At 49.6% G+C, this 17,112-nt stretch overlaps 1 protein-coding gene across 1 annotated transcript in view; it reads left to right on the top strand.

Moving 5' to 3' along the window:
* The window catches only part of TM9SF4 (transmembrane 9 superfamily member 4), a 50,428-nt gene extending 33,538 nt beyond the window's left edge, over positions 1 to 16,890 (top strand). The window contains exons 10-18 of the mRNA XM_014554670.2: positions 3,167 to 3,299; positions 4,288 to 4,369; positions 4,466 to 4,541; positions 7,308 to 7,391; positions 8,989 to 9,164; positions 9,653 to 9,716; positions 10,863 to 10,982; positions 11,805 to 11,894; positions 14,912 to 16,890. Coding sequence (XP_014410156.2) covers positions 3,167 to 3,299; positions 4,288 to 4,369; positions 4,466 to 4,541; positions 7,308 to 7,391; positions 8,989 to 9,164; positions 9,653 to 9,716; positions 10,863 to 10,982; positions 11,805 to 11,894; positions 14,912 to 15,061 — 975 coding nt within the window. The 3' untranslated portion in view covers positions 15,062 to 16,890. The remainder of the gene's footprint in view (positions 1 to 3,166; positions 3,300 to 4,287; positions 4,370 to 4,465; positions 4,542 to 7,307; positions 7,392 to 8,988; positions 9,165 to 9,652; positions 9,717 to 10,862; positions 10,983 to 11,804; positions 11,895 to 14,911) is intronic.
* Positions 16,891 to 17,112: the final 222 nt, after the last annotated feature.

Below are 17,112 nucleotides of genomic sequence, written 5' to 3' on the forward strand. Positions count from 1 at the left end.
TATGATCCCAATTTTATTGCTTAAAAATTATATACGTATGCACATATACATACATAAAGGACAGTGGAAATATATCAAAACAGTATTATTAAGTGTATAAATCACTTTTCTGTATCTTTCTGGGTGTTTCTTTTAAATCTTTGATTTGTGAGATTTATATCTTTTGTTCAGTCTTTCTGGATTTAAAAAAAATTGTCTACGATACACATTTACTACTTTTTGTTCATTTGAATATCATACCATCTACCAAAAAATTTTTTTAACTTTTTTTAAATCATGCAACTGAGAGCACATACAGTTGTATCTCAGGTTCTGTTCCAGACCACCACAATAAAGTGGTTATCACAGTAAAGCAAGGCAAACAAATTTTGTGATTCCCTAGTACATATAAAAGTTGTGTTTGTGCTATACTGCAGTCTGTTGAGTTGTAATAGCAGTATGTCTAAAAGAAAACAATATACATACCTTAATTTAAAAATACTTTAGTGCTAAAGAAATGCTGTCATCTGAGCCTTCAGCGAGTCGTCGTCTTTTTGCTGGTAGAGGGTCTTGCCTCAGTGTTGGTGGCTGCTGACTGATCAAGGCGGTGGTTGCTGAAGGCTGGGGTGGCTGTGGCAATTTCTTAAAATAAGATAGCAATGAAATTTGCCCTATCAGTTGACTCTTCCTTTCATGAACCATTTCTCTGTAGCTTATAATGCTATTTGATAGAATTTTACCCACAGTAGAACTTCTTCAAAATTGGAGTCAGTTCTCTCAAACTCTGCCACTGCTTTATCAGCTAAGTTTATGTCGTATTCTAAACCCTTTGTTGTTATTTCAACAATCTTCACAACATCTTCAGCGGGAGTAGATTTCATCTCAAGAAACTGCTTTCTTAGCTCATCCTTAAGAAGCAGCTCCTTATCCGTTAAAGTTTTATCATGAGATCACAGCAATTCAGTCACACCTAATTTCAGTCTCCACTTCTCATTCTGGTTTTCTTGCTGTTTCCACCGTATCTACAATTACTTCTTCCACTGAAGTCTTGAACCCCACAATTCCATCCTTGAGGATTGGAATTAACATCTTCCAAACCCCTATTGTTGATATTTTGACCTCTTCCTTTGAACTGTGAATGTTCTTAATGGCATCTAGAATGGTGAAGCCATTCCAGAAGGTTTTCAACTTACTTTGCCCAGATCCATGGGAGGAGTCACTTTATGGCAGCTATAGCCTTATGAAATGTAATTCTTAAAAAGACCGCAAAGTCACAATGACTCCTTGATCCATGGGCTGCAGAATGGTGTTGTGTTAGCAAGCACGAAAATAACCTGAATCTTACTGTACGTCTCCGTTAGAGCTCTTGGGTGACCAGGTGCATTGTCAATGAGCAGCAATATATAGAAAGGAATCTTTTTTCTGAGCAGTAGATCTCAACAGTGGGCTTAAAATATTCAGTAAACAGATGTGCTGTCATCAGGCTTTGTTGTTCCATTTCTAGAGAACACGCAGAGTAGATTTAGCGTAATTCTTTTGGGCCCCAGCATTTGGGGGAAGACAAATGAGCATTGGCTTGACCTTAAAGTCACCAGCTGCATTAACCTCTAACAAGAACATTAGCCTGTCCTTTGAAGCCTTGAAGCCAGGCATTGACTACTTCTCTCCAGCCTACATGACATCTTCCAATCAAAGGCTGTTTTGTCTGCGTGGAAAAATCTGTTGCTTAGTGTGGGCACCTTCATTAAGTATCTTGGCTAGATCTTCTGGATAACTTCCTGCAGCTTCTGCATCTGCACTTGCTGCTTCACCTTGCGCTCTTATGTTGTGGATATGGCTTCTCTCCTTCAACCTCATGAACCAACCTCTGCTAGCTTCAAACTTTTCTTCTTCCACATCTTCCCCACTTCTCAGCCTTCATAGAATTGAGGAGAGTTGAGACCTTGCTCTGGATGAGGTTTTGTCATTTAGGGAATGTCATGGCTCCAGACCACTAACACTTTCTCCATATCAGCATTAAGGCGGTTTCGCTTTCTTATCATTCGTGTTCACTGGAGTAGCACTTTTAATTTCCTTCAAGAACTTTTCCTTTGCATTCACAACTTAGCTAACTGGTGCAAGAGGCCTAGCTTTCAGCTTATGTTGGCTTTTTTTTTTTTTTGGCGGGGTGCGGGGGCAGGGGGAGGTAATTAGGTTTAATTATTTTTTTAATAGAGGTGCTAGAGATTGAACCCAAGACCTTGTGCATGCTTAGCGTGCACTCTACCACTTGAGCTATGCCCTACCCCCTCTGTGTTGGCTTACGATGTGCCTTCCTCACTAAGCTTAATCATTTCTAGCTTTTGATTTAAAATGAGAGATGTGTGACTCTTCCTTTACTTGAACACTTAGAGGCCATTGTATGGTTATTCATTGGCCTGATTTCAATATTGTTATGTCTGAGGGACTAGGGAGGCCAGAGGAGAGGGACAGAGATGGGGGACCAGATGGCTGGTGGAGCAGTCAGAACACAGATTTATTATGTTTGCCGTCTTCTATGGGCACAATTCATCATTCTCCAAATAAATTGCAATAGTAACATCAAAGATCACTGATAACAGATCACTATAACAAATATGATAATAATGAAAAAATTTGAAACATTGCACAGATTACTAACATGTGACACAGAGACAAACGAAGTGAGGAAATGCTATTGGAAAAATGGTGCCAATAGACTTGTTTGATGCAGGGTTGCCACAAACCTTCAATTGTTAAGAAAAAAATACAGTATCTGCAAAGTGCTAAAAAGTAAAGCACAATAAAACAAGGTGTGCCTGTTTACTTTTATAATCAGTAAAAAAAAATAAGTTGCTTCTAAATCTCACCACTCAGAAACCATCACAGTTAACATTTTAGTATGTTGGTTTACATTATTTTTCCACGCATAATGTTTATGGAATTGGGGAAGGAGATTTTCCTTTTATGTGGCTGTAAACCCCATGTGTGTACCCTCCTTTTCCTGTGTAACAGTTCTCTGGGAAACACTTTGTCTTGTCATGTACACTGCTACATCAGAGTGGAGCTGGTTGACATCTGAGGAACCCTCAGCCCTAGTCAGAGCACTTGGGTCCTTGGGGGTAGTCCCCACAGGAGATGCCTCCAAGGAGCCCAAGAAGCAGCCTCAGTCTCTGGCCCTTTGCTGCAGGAGGACACCATGGAGGAGTCTGGGTGGAAGCTGGTTCACGGCGACGTCTTCAGGCCCCCGCAGTACCCCATGATCCTCAGCTCCCTGCTGGGCTCGGGCATTCAGCTCTTCTGTATGATCCTCATCGTCATCTGTGAGTGGACCTGCAGGGACAGTGTGGGAGCCTGTGGTCACCAGAGTGGCGCCAGCCTGAGTCTGAGAGAAGGGTGGGCTTCCCTTCCTGGGGAAGGGGGCATGTCAGCATCTCTGAGCCAGACAGAGCCATCCCACCCAGCAGGCTGGTCCTCTCAGCCTCAGGCCCTGGTGATCTGATCCTCCTCAGATCTTTCCAGCACCATTAATCTCCCCTATGTCCACACCACCAGTGAAGCTGCTTGTCAGCGCTGTGAGGTGGGCCTCCTTTTGCAGTCGTGCGTTGTGACTTACCCATTGCAGCATCAGGATCAGGACTGGAATCAGGTCTTTTTTTCTCAGAAAACAACCCCCCAAAAATGAATATATTGTAGTTATAAGCAGTTCTGAAGTCTGCCTAAATTTTTTTTTTTTACAGTTTTAACCTTTTTTCCCCGACATATAACACTGTATTAGTCTAAGGTGTACAGCGTAACAATTTGATATTATATGCATATATTGCAAAATGATTGCCACAGCAAGTTTAGTTAATATCTGTCACCTCACATAGTTACAGATTTTTTTTTCTTGTGATGAGAACTTTCAAAATCTAATCTCTTTGCAACTAATCTGCCTAAATTTGTACCTCAGCCTCATACCTCCAAACTTTGTGACCTTCGACAAATCACTTAACCCCTGTGAGCCTGTTTCCTCATGTGAGGAATGGGGAAACGGCCCTCCACCTCCCAGTGTTGGTCAGGAAGACGCAGTGAGCTGGCATTCATAATACTCTCAGCTCAGTGCCTGGCTGGTCGCAAGCTCTCTGCGGGCTGACCATTGCATTTAAGGTGCAGCCAGCCACAGCCCAGCCACTGCTGCACCCCTCTGAACCCCAGCGAAGGCCCAATCTTCTCCCGTGGAGAGGAAGGCCAAGGGAGAGGGAGCCGCACCTGGCCTCACCTGCCTCAGGGGCTGGAGACCCTGACTTTCTCTCTCTCCTCCCTCCTCAGTCGTGGCCATGCTCGGGATGCTGTCGCCCTCCAGCCGGGGAGCTCTCATGACCACGGCTTGCTTCCTCTTCATGTTCATGGGGTAGGTGTGTCTGAGTGGGCTCCGGGGCTGGCACAAACCGCCTGTGCTCCAGCTAACAGGTCCCCTTGGTGTGGATCCCTGCCGTTTCCCCCACAGGGTGTTTGGTGGATTTTCCGCCGGCCGTCTGTACCGCACCCTAAAAGGCCATCGGTGGAAGAAAGGAGCTTTCTGTGTAAGTGTCCTAAACCTCCCCACTGTGTTGGTGGGGAGCTTCCTCCTGGGAGCCTCACAAGCAGTGCAGGCAGGCCCTGGTGGGGGTTTAGGGCCAGAGGCTGAGCAGCAGCATGATGGGGCGGGAGGAGCACACCCGGGGCGGGGAATGCTGGGCTCTTACCTACAGGTGCAGCGGGACCTCTGAAGGCCTTAGGTGCTGCATTCATGAAAAGAGAGAATTGAACTTAGGTAATTTTTAGCCTAAATTGTTCAACAGCTCAAGCGAAAGAAGAAATAGGGGATTCAGAATAACGGGATTTAGGCACCAAGCCTCAGGTTTCAAAGTTTAAAATCAAAACCTGATCAGCAGGGTTGCTGGGAGAACACCCTGCCCAGCAGAGCGTAGAGAGAATTATCTGCCAGGGCAGAAGAGGCCAGGCCCCCCATCACTGGCAGCCTGATTTCCAGACTTTGGTGCCTCTGTTTCCCTGCAGTGAGGTCAACTCCTGCCTTCTCTGCCCTCCTGATGCTGAGGAAAGTTCTTGGCAGCAGAAAAGACCATAGAACCTGGAGGGCACCTGGGAGTTGACCCTGCCTCCCGGGGAACTCTGAGCCCCTTCTCCCAAAGCACTTGGGGCCCCAAGAGGACCAGGGAAGCCATCAGGGCCAAACTTGGAGAAGCCACTAGACCCAGCCTTCTGAAGCTGCTCTCATAGCTGTCGAAAGCCCAGGGTAGCTCAGGCTGTCTCAGCTCTGGCTGATACCCCTGGCACTTAGCAGAAGAGCTGCAACAGTGATTGTTTTGGAAGGACTAAAAAAAAGTTCTGGATTCTTGATGCGTCAGGCGTTTTTCTTAGGCCGCTGTGTGCCAAGAGCCAGGGATCTTCAGAGGTGTAAAACCCAGCTGTCTCCTCTCCTGGTGAGACTTCCCTTGTGAGGTCTCCCACCAGATACCCTCCAGGGTCTCCCTCTGTGGGTCCCACGGCAAACCCTGTCTCTCTGCCCCAAACCTACTCTTTGGCCCCCAAGGCAGACACCTTCTACTCCCCAGCGCCCCGCCTCCTCTCATACATTGAGTGTGGAGGTTTTCTCCTGCCAAATAGTCCATGAATCCCCACCCTCTCCGTCTCCAGGACTCTGTGCAGGGTTAGGCATCTTCACTTCTTGGCTGGACCCTTGACTGTCCTGGGCCTCCCTGGTTTCCCTGCCAGGTTCTGTCCCCTCCCTGATGTGGTGCTCTGCCTCCTTCCGCAGGCAGGTAGCTGCTGCAGCCTGTCCTCTTCTCTCCTCCAGCCTCTGCTCTGACACACCACTCCCTCCCTCTCCTCACCTCATCCTTTAAGTCTTAGTTCCGGGGTCCCTCCTCTTCTCTCCCTCACCCTATTCAGACTTCGGTGTCCTCTCCAGAGGAGCCTGAGCAGAACCTGGGCCTGCAATGGGTGCCACATATGTTCTCCACTAACAAGTTTGTGCTCCATGCTTCAACTTTTTTCCTGTTCTTACCCCTAGTATCAGCACAGTGACCAGTCTATAAATTTCAGCCAGGAGGGCAGACACGGAATTCCCTGCTACATGGCAGAGTAAAACAGGAACACACAGGAAAAGGGGAAATGACATTTAAGCTGGGCCTTAAAAAGGAGGGCTTCAGTTGGATGGAAGCAGTCAGCAGGGAGGCCTCAGGTTCTAGAATCTCCTAGATCCCAATCCTGGCTCAGTTCTTAACTTGGTTGGTAACCTTGACCTGCGCTTGGAGCCTTGGTTTCCCCATCTCTCCAATGGGGGATGGTTGCACCTACATCTCAGGTTGTTGTAAAGATGGAAAGAGACATACATGGAAGGCCTCTGGTTCAGTGTTGGCTCTCAGAGGTGGATACCCTGAGATGTTGATGACTCTACATAGAGGCCTTGGGTCCGGGAAATGGAGGAGCAGTGGCCAGGTATTGGAAGTGAGAGGCTATGGGCCAGAGGGAAAACTGGCCACAAGGCTGAGCACCAGATTGCAGGGAGCCTCCTGAATGCTCAGGTAGCCACAGCGGTGAAGGAGGCTCAACTGTAGGTCTGGGGCTTTGGTCCCCTGTGCCTGAGCCCCAGCCCAAGAGATCTTGACTGGATAGAATATACCACTGGGGGTCAGAAGCCTGGGCTTTGGAGTCAGACTGCCTGGGTTTGAACCTCTGTTTCACCCTTAACTGACTGTGTGAAGTTGGGGTGGGGGATATTTAATGTTACTGGGCCTCAGTATCCTCTTCTTTGAAAGGGACAATGATAGTCCTTCCGTCTAGGCCCGTAGTGAGGATTAGGTGAGATGATGCACGTGGAGGCCAGCGCCTGCCACCTGGACTCAGTTAAAGCTTCCCCACTACTCTAGGCAGATTGCGTTGAGGCCCAGACATCCATGTTTTGTAAAATTTTATTCATTCACCCTTATTCAACAAATGCTTATTGAGCACTGCTGTGTTCCAAGTGCTGGGAGCTCATCAGTGAACAGGATGTGCTCCTCCCAAGAGCTTCCATCTGTGGGGGAGGCAGACACTGACCAGGTAACAACAGCTTGTAATTACAAACTGGGGTGAGGGCAAGGCAGGGGCAGTTCAGGGATCTAGAAGGACAAAGAGCAGGAGGCTTGCTTAGTGTGAGGGTCAGGGAGTGCTTTCTAGAAGGAATGATCCTTGAGCTGAGTCCTGCAGGACAAGGAGGGCTTGAGAACCTCCAGTCTGGGAGCCCCGCTGAGGCAGGTGGGAACTCCCCAGGCGCAGCTCCGCAGCCTGGTCTCTCTTGCTTCCAGACGGCGACACTGTACCCTGGCGTGGTTTTTGGTATCTGCTTCGTATTGAATTGCTTCATCTGGGGAAAGCACTCATCAGGAGCGGTAAGTGCCCTCCCCGGCCAGGGAGAGCTAGCTGTGCTCCAGCCCTTTCCCGCACATCACATCCTGCCATCACCTTTTCTGAGTCCCCCGAGGTCTGTTCCCAGCCCTGGGAACTGAGGGCTGGCCGGGGATTCCCCAGCCACGCATCTCCATCTGCCCTGGCCTCCCCGTGGGCTCTTTCAGACAGCTGACCAAAGCTCACTTCTCTAAAGGGAGGTTTCCACAGTCTGGGGGCCAACTGGGGAATTTCCCTTTGTCTTAACCAAGGGAAAGCTGCCTGGCATGACTTTATTAGGTCAATATCTCAAAACCAGGCTCTCCCCTCAGTGTCCCTGCCCCGAGCTCCTGGCACCAGCCCCTGCAGGAGGTCTGTCCTCAGAGCGGGGATCCCTCCAGCTCCAGTCATTGCCAGCAGCTGCCCAGCACTCGTTACAGAGGCTGATGGACTCGGTTGGGGGTGGGGAGATGGGATCTTGATGGATCAGCAGGGCTGTGGTAGAGGCGGGGCAGGCAGGCCTTGCTATCCCAGCCTCAGCGGCAGAGCTGCCTCCCCTCCACTGGCAGGTGCCCATTGAAGGTCCCTGGGTGAGGCTTCCGGTCTGGGCTGCCGGAAGACTGGGTTCTTCCCGGCCGTCCAGGGAGCTGCCCTCAGGAGAGACAAGGTCATGCTCTTCTTCTTACTTCTTCCTTTTTATGTGTCTCCTTTCTCCTGTCTTTCAGCATTTTTCTCCCAGTTACCAGTTGCTCACTGTAAACACTCATTGTAGAAATTTTGGAAAGGAAAGTACAGAAAAGTTAATGTAGATAGATCTTTACTATGTTTTTGCAGTCTTTTTACCTCTTTCTAGATATATTTAGAGTAGAATAATGTGATTTTAAAATTATGAAAAAATAGCAAACATTTATGTAGTGCTTATTTTGGAATAAGTACTGTTCTAAACACTTTACAAATGTTAATTCATTTCTTCCATTCTGCATGAGTTTTGTAAAAATTTAAGACTGTATAGAGGGGGATAAAGAAGAAAATGAAAAATCAATTCTAACCCCTCATTTCCCGTCTGAGGAAGTACTGTTGACTTTCTGGTATAGACCTCTTTAGGCATGGATACATGTAAATATTGGGGTATTTTTATTAAAATGGAGTCTCCTATATATACAGTTTTGTATTGTGGTGTTTTCATTGAACAAAATTAGAAACACCCCACTTGTGCAGTTCTGTTTTTTCCCTTTTTCTTTGCTTAACATACTGCATGTAATTTCCCTTCATTCTGACCTTCGTCTCTTTCATGCTCTCAGTCCCTCCTTCCTTGCTCTTTGCCCACATCCTCCCTGGGACAGGCTCCTCTGGGATGCCATGGTTCCTTCTTTACCTCATGGCTCAGCTGGTCCTCCATCTGCCCTCTGCTTTCCCCAGGGCTAGGGTTAGCCCCGGAAGGTTTTCTGGCCAGGAGCTCTGTCAGGGGTGAGTCTGTAGGACCTTCCCCTCCACTGTGCTCTTGCTGTGCCCTTCCCTGGGACCCACAAGGCCCCCCTCCCCCCGAACAGCCCCCAGCCTGGGCTTCGGGGCCTGTGGAGCCTCATGGTGCGGTGCCTGCAGGTGCCCTTCCCCACCATGGTGGCCCTGCTGTGCATGTGGTTCGGGATCTCCCTGCCGCTCGTCTACCTGGGCTACTACTTCGGCTTCCGCAAGCAGCCATACGACAACCCTGTGCGCACCAACCAGATTCCCCGGCAGATCCCTGAACAGCGGTGGTACATGAACCGATTTGTGGGGTGAGTCTCCGGCAGAGGCCAGGCCAAGGACTTGTAGAGTAGGCAAGGCCAGTACTTCCCTGAGCCACCTCCTTAGGAGGACATGGACCAGGTAGCCTCCATGGGTGCTGTGACTGGTGCTCCTGCAGCTCTAGCTGGTTCCAGTATATTTTATGAAAGCTTAGTTTCACTCCACGATAAAGAGGATCAAGGGGTAGCCAGACTTGGTGGTGGCCAGGGAAGGGGCGGGGTGGAAAGGTACAGTGAGACAGGTTAAGACTACCTTGGACTTCGGGCAAATCCCCCATCTCTCTACCTCAGTTTTCCCATCTATAAAATGGGGAGAATGATGCCTACCTCTCAAGAGGCTGTAATGATAGAAAAGCATGCTGAAAGAATTAGATCCACCACATCGTGTAAGCACTTTCATTCGTGCTGGCTCGGGAGGGGGCCTGAAGCTTCCAGTGGTCCAGGTCTCCCAGCAGCGTTAACCCTCCTGTTCTCTGCAGCATTCTCATGGCTGGGATCCTACCCTTCGGCGCCATGTTCATTGAACTTTTCTTCATCTTCAGTGTGAGTATTGCTACCTGTTCTCCATCCACACATTCACCCACACTAGCCGGGTCCCTACCCCACCTCTTAGTTGCTCTGCCTCTTACTGCCTGTGAAACTTCAGACAGGCCTTTTAACCTCTCAGAGCCCTATTCTCACCCTGAAATGGGGTAACAGTCCTGCCTCTTGGGACAGCTTGGAAAGTTCAGTGAGACATACTGTGTGTGTGGGAAGGTCTCAGTGAATAGAAGCTGCTTTAGCAATACTGCAGTCAGTCACCACCATTATTGATAGTATTGGTGCCTCTCCTTTGATTTCTGGGTCCCTACATGTCTTTACCCAACTTACTCAAAACTCCTGGGAAAGTGTGGGGACTGATATCTGATTCTGAGGATCATCATGAGGCTGGAATGCAAAAATGTCTATCAAAGTAATAGTGCTTGGCATTCAGGAAATACTTGTTAACTTGTAGCTGTTGTTGTAATGATGATGACTTCTCTCCTGGGTGTGCCAAGATGACAGTTAGCAGAGGGTTCAGAGCCGTCCAAGTCTGGCTGACCCAGCTCGGTGCCCAGCACAGAGAGAGGGCCTTGCACTAAGTCAGTGCTGGACAAGCATCTGGCCCCTCCCTGCTGAGACGCCCTCACCCACCCAGCCCTGCCTAGGAAAAGGGTTAGAGGGGTTGGCTGCCTGCCTAGGGAGGCCTCCTCTGTTCTGTTTGTGTGACCCTGGGCCATTTCGCTGATGCCTCTTATCCTGACCTCCTTCTTTGTAAAATGCCGTGCTTTCATAGGCTCACATATGAGGTATATGTGAAGTGTGGCACTGTGCCTGGCACGTGGTGAGCTGCCCCAGGTAGTGGTGGCTGTTGTGTAATGTTGATTGGGATGGGATCCGTTAATTTCCATCACAGGATCAGCCAGGCCCCAGCCCCTCCCTTGGAACAGCCTGCCTCCCCTCTCTGCTCCAGGGAGGAAAGGCCAGTCAGAGCCACAAGCTAGACCCACAGGCCCCAGTGATGTCATGACAGTGCTGCCCTAGTGACAGGTAGTATGCCAGTCGTGACTGAGGGATGGAATTCCTGAGGACAGGCAGAGTATGCCAGGGAAGGGAGGGGCAGCTGCCTGGAGGCAGGCTCGCTGAAGGCCAGCTGTGGTGTATCCGCAGGCAATCTGGGAGAATCAGTTCTATTACCTCTTTGGCTTCCTGTTCCTCGTCTTCATCATCCTGGTAGTGTCCTGTTCGCAAATCAGCATCGTCATGGTATACTTCCAGCTGTGTGCAGAGGTGAGGGGAATGGGGCCAGGAGTTGGGGGTGAGGGGAGCTGGGGCCAGCTCTGAATGGGTCAGTGAGGTGTCTGTTTCCCATGTGATCCCCCTTCAGGCCATGAGGTCTTGAGCAAGCACATCACTTCACCTCCCCGAGCCTCCATTTGTTCAGCTGTAGGCTGGAGTTAATGATCCCTACCCTACAGCATAATTGTGCGGGGAAGTCTCCGCAACTTGATGACAGTAGATTTGTCAGTGCTGAGTCCACTCCAGGAGTGGTTTCTTCAACAACTGATGCAGATTGGGTGACCTGCCTTCCCCTCTGTGGACCAGCTCTTGGCAGAGTGGGCAAAACCAGGGCTCCGGGACAAACAGCCCAGGCTGCAGCCCTGGTTCCTCCATTAGTAGCTCTGGATCTTGGGTAGTTGCTTAACCTGCCTGTGCCTTCCTCTCCTGCTCCTGTGACAGGGTAGCAGTAGGACCTGACTTTGAGGGCTGCTGCAAGGACTAAATGAGCACTTAGAATGGAACCTGGTGTGTGGTGAGCGTTAGCGCAAGAAATGTGTGTTGTTAGTACTGTTCTTTTGTTGTTGATTTTTTTAATTTTTTTAATTGAGGTTATAATTCATAAACAGTACTGTTCACCCATTTTAGCCTACAGTTCTGTGTTTACAAATGCATACGGTTATGTAACCACCATCACAGTCAAGGTAGGAAACCTTCCCATCACCCCAGTATTACAGTTCTTACCCAGGGTTATTAGCCCCTCAGGCAGCTGTGAAACTTGGAGAAGAAGTTCTGCCTAGAAACAGCAATGACAGTGCTCTGTTTCCTCCTCAGGATTACCGATGGTGGTGGAGGAATTTCCTGGTCTCCGGGGGATCTGCATTCTACGTCCTGGTCTATGCCATCTTTTATTTTGTTAACAAGGTACCACCCTGCATGAGGGAGCCCCCTAGCCCTTCCAGAGCAGGATGGTAGAGAGGAGGATGCTGGGAAAAAACCAAGTGTCTAAATCTTCCCATCAAGGCGGGGGGCGGGGGGCGGGGGTCAGAGCCATTCTAGAACTGCTCCTGCTCTAGAATGCGCATCTTTTTAGGAAAGAATATGTTTGGGTAACAAAAGCCTTCAGGATAAGTGACAGTGAGAAAGTTGCATGCAAAACCTGTGAGATGCAGCCAGAGCAGAACTTGAAGGAAGTATATCACCTTACAGTGCTTTTAGGAGGAAGTAAGAGAGGTTAATAATACAGTATTCACCTTAAGAAACTAGTGGGGGAAGAAAAAGAACAATAACATAAAAGAATAAAGAAAGTAGATGAGAAGAGTTAATAAAGATAAAAGCAGAAAATGCTGAAATAGCCTTTAACACTCAGATAGAGGAACTCAGCTCTACTCCCAGAGCTCACTGTCTCCAAAGAGTGGCTGCGTAAGAATGCAGACAGATCCCCACAGCAAGTTCGGTAGATCCGTGCATAACACATAAACCAGATGGGTCACTGGGAGGAGTCTGGGGTCGCTCTGGTGGACCCCTCGCCTCTGGGGCTAACACTGAAGACAGTCTCATCTGCTGTACTTTGGGTCTCCAAAACCTGAAAGCAAGAAGTCCTTGGCTTGCAACCAGGGTGTATTCCCAAACTAGTCATAGGTCAGTTGGTTGGAATTCCTTTTCCCAAAATGTCAGGTTGGAAAGGACTGTCCAGGTCATTTAGTGTGGTGCCCACCCCTGTTTCCAGTTTGCTGACTGTGCCGACCATCTTTTCCAGCGATCCCAGCAAGTGATCATCTAGCTCAGGGGTCAGCAAAGTGTAGCCCATGGGCCCGTGGGCCTGATTCTGTAAACAAAGTGTTACTGGCACACAGCCACGCTCATGCATTTACATGTTATTGGGGCTGCTTCCATACTCCAGCGGCAGAGGGGAAGAGTTCTGACAGGCCACGGGGCCTGCGAAACCTAAACTGTTTATAATCGGGCCCTTTAAGGAAAAGCTTGCTGGCCCCTGCTCTGGCACATTCAGTGACAAAAGACACTCCCTCCTGACACTCTCGTTCTCTTTGGATAGCTCCTGTCATTATCAAGGTCTTCCTTCATTCACACTGAAATCCTCCTCCCTGTTACTTCCATCTGCAGGCCATGGTCTTATTCCTGACATCCTGCAGAACAAATTTAATTTCCTTTCTCTACAGCCCGTATTAATCAGAACTCTTTTGAATGGAAAGTGACCAAAACCCAATTCCAACTGGCGAAAGCAAAAAGAGAATGTATTGGCTGATGTGTGTTTAAGAATTTGGAGTTCCCTCTTCAGGCTTAGTTAAATCCAGCATCTCAAGTGATATCAGGGCTCTGTGTTCACACTTCAGCTCTGTGTGTTTTCTTGGCTTCAGTCTGCGGGCAGGATCTTTCCGCACAGTAGAATGATGGCCAGTGGTAGCTGTAGAGTCTCCTTTTCTCAGCTTTGCAGCTCTAGAGCTAAAAGAATGTCTTTCCTCTACCATCATGTTATCAATCCCAGGGACGATGATCATCGGTCTGGGTTGCATGCCATCCCTCACTGTTCCTTGGGTGTAATAGGATGGCATACTCTGACTGACTATCTTAGGTTTTGGACTAGGACTGAGAGCCCCAACAGGGCCACATAGTGGAGAGTGGGTACCCGGGACACCGGGAAGGAGGAGGATGGGACACAGTGCTGGGCCAACAAAGCCGGTCTACCATAGCCTCCCACATGAGTCACAGCTCAGTCTCCTGCCCTTCCTGCCTCTGCCCCAGTCTGTCTTCTCTGTTCTAAAAACCTCCTTCAGCCCCAGAGCCATGTCTGTAAAACGATGGCCTTGGCCTGTCTGAACTCTAAGGAGCTTTTCTAGTGCTGCTTTTTTGCTCCATCCCTTTCCTGGTTTTTACCACTGGATTTAGCACTGCCCTTTCCCCTCCTCCCCCTCCCCCCCCTTCCCCTATCTCCAGCCACAAGGAAGCTTGTAAAAGGAGAGATGGGAGGCTGAGCCAGAAAACATGGCCTTCACCCCTAGATTAAGAATATTTGACTTAAGGGAAATGGTCTCAACAGTGACCCTTATTGTTTTCCTCATTTTCCTCTGGGCTCCTGGCATTTTGTGACCATGTGTCTGCCCATGAGCCCTGAAACAGGCCCCGTTCAGGCCCTGGTGTGCTGGGCAAGTCTTGATACCAAGGTTCCAAATTAGCTCCACTTGGCCGAGCAAACACCACCACACCGCAGATTCCCTAGTATCCCTGCCCGGGCTTCTGAACTCTACAAAGGAGTCCAACTGCTCCAAGATAAAATCCCCATGAGGGATTTTACCAACAAAAGTGACAGAGCATACTCAGGCGGAGAGGACCATAGGCTGAGACAGGCTCATGGTAGCTCTCTGGTCCTAAAGTCAGGAGCCCTGACACCTTTCTCCTCCAGCCATCCAGGAATATCCCTGTACTGTTCTGGGGACTGTGGAGGGTGAAGAAGTGACAGAGCTGTGGCTGCCTAGAGCATTCTGGCCCTGGCCCCTGAGTCAGCCCTGTCTCCCAGTGAGCTCCCAAGCCCTTCCCACCCCCACAAGAAATGGCCTGGGTCAGTGGAATTGGGCTTTGGGCTCCTAGCCCTCTAGCCTGGGGTTCAGATCCCAGCACTTTCTACTTCCTAGCTGTGTAACTGTGGGTGTTGTTTAACCCCTTTGTGCGCCATCTGTAAAATGGGTTAATAACCTACCATGGTGATCGTGAGCATCTAAGGCGGTGCACGGGCCCTGGTACTGAAGGTTCACCACGGCTATGAGCTCACTGTCCCTTGGTGCCCACCTGAGGGCAAGCCCCTGGCCCTTTTCAGGCTTCAGACTCACCATGAGATCAGTGAGATGGCAGGGGGACACCCAGTTGGCCATGGCAGGCTGGCACTAAGCGTCCACCCTCTCTTCTCGCCCCCACTCGTGCCCCAGCTGGACATCGTGGAGTTCATTCCCTCTCTCCTCTACTTTGGCTACACGGCCCTCATGGTCCTGTCCTTCTGGCTCCTCACGGGCACCATCGGCTTCTATGCAGCCTACATGTTTGTCCGCAAGATCTATGCTGCTGTGAAGATAGACTGAAGGGGGTGGACCATGGCCCGGCCCACTCCATCCACGGACAGGAAGCCACCCTACGTGGGGAACTGCAGGCACGTAAAATAAAGTAACTCCTGCTCGTTTGGAATGTAACTCCTGGCACAGTGTTCCTGGATCCTGGGGCTGCGTGGGGGGCGGGAGGGCCTGTAGATAAATCTTGCATTTTTCTTCATCATCTTATTCCAGTTTTGTGGGAGATGAGTTTTTTGTGGGTTGTTTTTCTTCAGTGCTAAGAAAGTTCCCTCCATCAGGAACTCTCGGACCTGTTTTATTCAGGTTTATTTTTGGTTTGGGGTTTTTTTCCCTTAGTTTTTTAACAAGTGGATCCAGGATGGATAAATCCACCGAGACACTGGGTTTTGGTCACTGTCTCCACCTCAGTTCCTCAGGGCTGTTGGCCACCCCACGACTAACTGGAAGATGAAACGCCGGGCCTTCCGGGCTTCAGTGAGGTTTCTGAGCCTCTCACTGCCCGTCCTCACCATTGATGCCGCGACAAAGCACAGCTCTAGCCCGGACATGCATCCTCAGTGTCAACCAGCCTCTTCCAGTCCCTTTCCCTACCTCTTCTCTCCTCCCCAGCCTCCTCCCAGAGCTGCTCAAGGCAGGGCTCCCCGCCAGGCCTCCAGGTCATCTTGTCACTGGGAGCAAGGTCAAGTCTTGGTTGCTACAAGGAAATCCCCCAGAAGTACTGGTGTACAGTGCCCCAGGACAGCAGGAATTGCCCTTGCTCAGAGCAGCGAGAGTTTGCTGGACCAGAGAAGAGACTTGCAATGAATTTTCGTGCCAAGAAACCCTGGATCCGGGGCCAAGTATTTCCAAAGCCAAGCCAAGCATCCACGTGTGTGTCTAGGATGAAGGTCCTCACCCATCAGGATTGTTCCTCAGGTCCTTCCTGGGTTGGGGGTTGCTGCTCTTTGCAAAATGTGCTGATGGTGGGCCCTCTCTTCCCCCACTTCCAGGGCAGGACAAGGCCTGGAGACCTCAGATTCCCTCCTTTAGGTGGCTTGGGAAGAGGCATTCTCTACCTGACATCCCCCAGCCTCAGTGCCCATACACAGTTCTTTTAGCCAGACCCCTCCCCTCCACTTCCACCTCCTTTCTGAGTTCTTGCTTCCTTTGGGGAACACCCAGAACACTGCTTGTGAGGAGGAAGATGGAAGGTAAGTTCTGTAATTCCTTCCCCAATTCCCAGGAATAGGCAAGGAGCCTAAGTCAGAGAGAGCAGCTAACATGCAGGCCTGGCTGCTCCTCTGTCAACGCCCACTCTTCCTAACCCCCCTACCCACCCCATGCATGTCACAGACATTTGCTCTTAAGTTGCAGGAGACCAAACCAACCCTGGGATTAGAGTTTAAGAAACAGCCACTCACCCTTGCTCCAGTCCCATAGGACCCCCATGGCAAGACAAAGCTCAGGTTGCTGGCTAAGCTAGGAACACCCCACCCTCTCACACCTCATCTCCCCAGATTCTTCCAGCAGCCCCCACCAGCTCCACCAACCAAACCAGTGATCTTCTCAATCTTGCCTCACAGTGACACCACAGTGCCAAGTGGTGTCCACCAAGAATCAGGTTGGAGAAAAGGGAACCCAAGCAGTAGAGTATAATGGAGTCTTTTGTTCACTCAAATACTAGATTTTTTCCCTAAGAGATTCTCTCTTTGAGGGGAGTGGAGAAACAGACTCCTCATAAAGAGTTCAAACATCATCAATTTTTCTGACTTTTTAAATCATCATCATCATTATTTTTAATTGAAAAATGCCTGTATGCCTTTTTTTGGTCCAATTGTAAATAAATATGCCATTGTCCTGTTGTCATGTCTCTTGAATCTCTTACAAGAGTTAGGGGTCTGAGATGAGACAGATTCCCCAAATGGGATGAGCTGAGTGGTTTTCCTCAAAACTCAGTCTCTTGTCAGGCTTTCTAGGACCTAGGCCATTGCTGTTCCCCTGCCTGGTGCAAGTCCTTAGCCTCTCCCATCCACTCAGCCCCTCCGTACTGAACCACAAGCATGCGCCTCTCTGGTCCTGCAAGT

This window comes from Camelus ferus, chromosome 19 (genome assembly GCF_009834535.1).
Source record: "Camelus ferus isolate YT-003-E chromosome 19, BCGSAC_Cfer_1.0, whole genome shotgun sequence".
NCBI lineage: Eukaryota > Metazoa > Chordata > Mammalia > Artiodactyla > Camelidae > Camelus > Camelus ferus.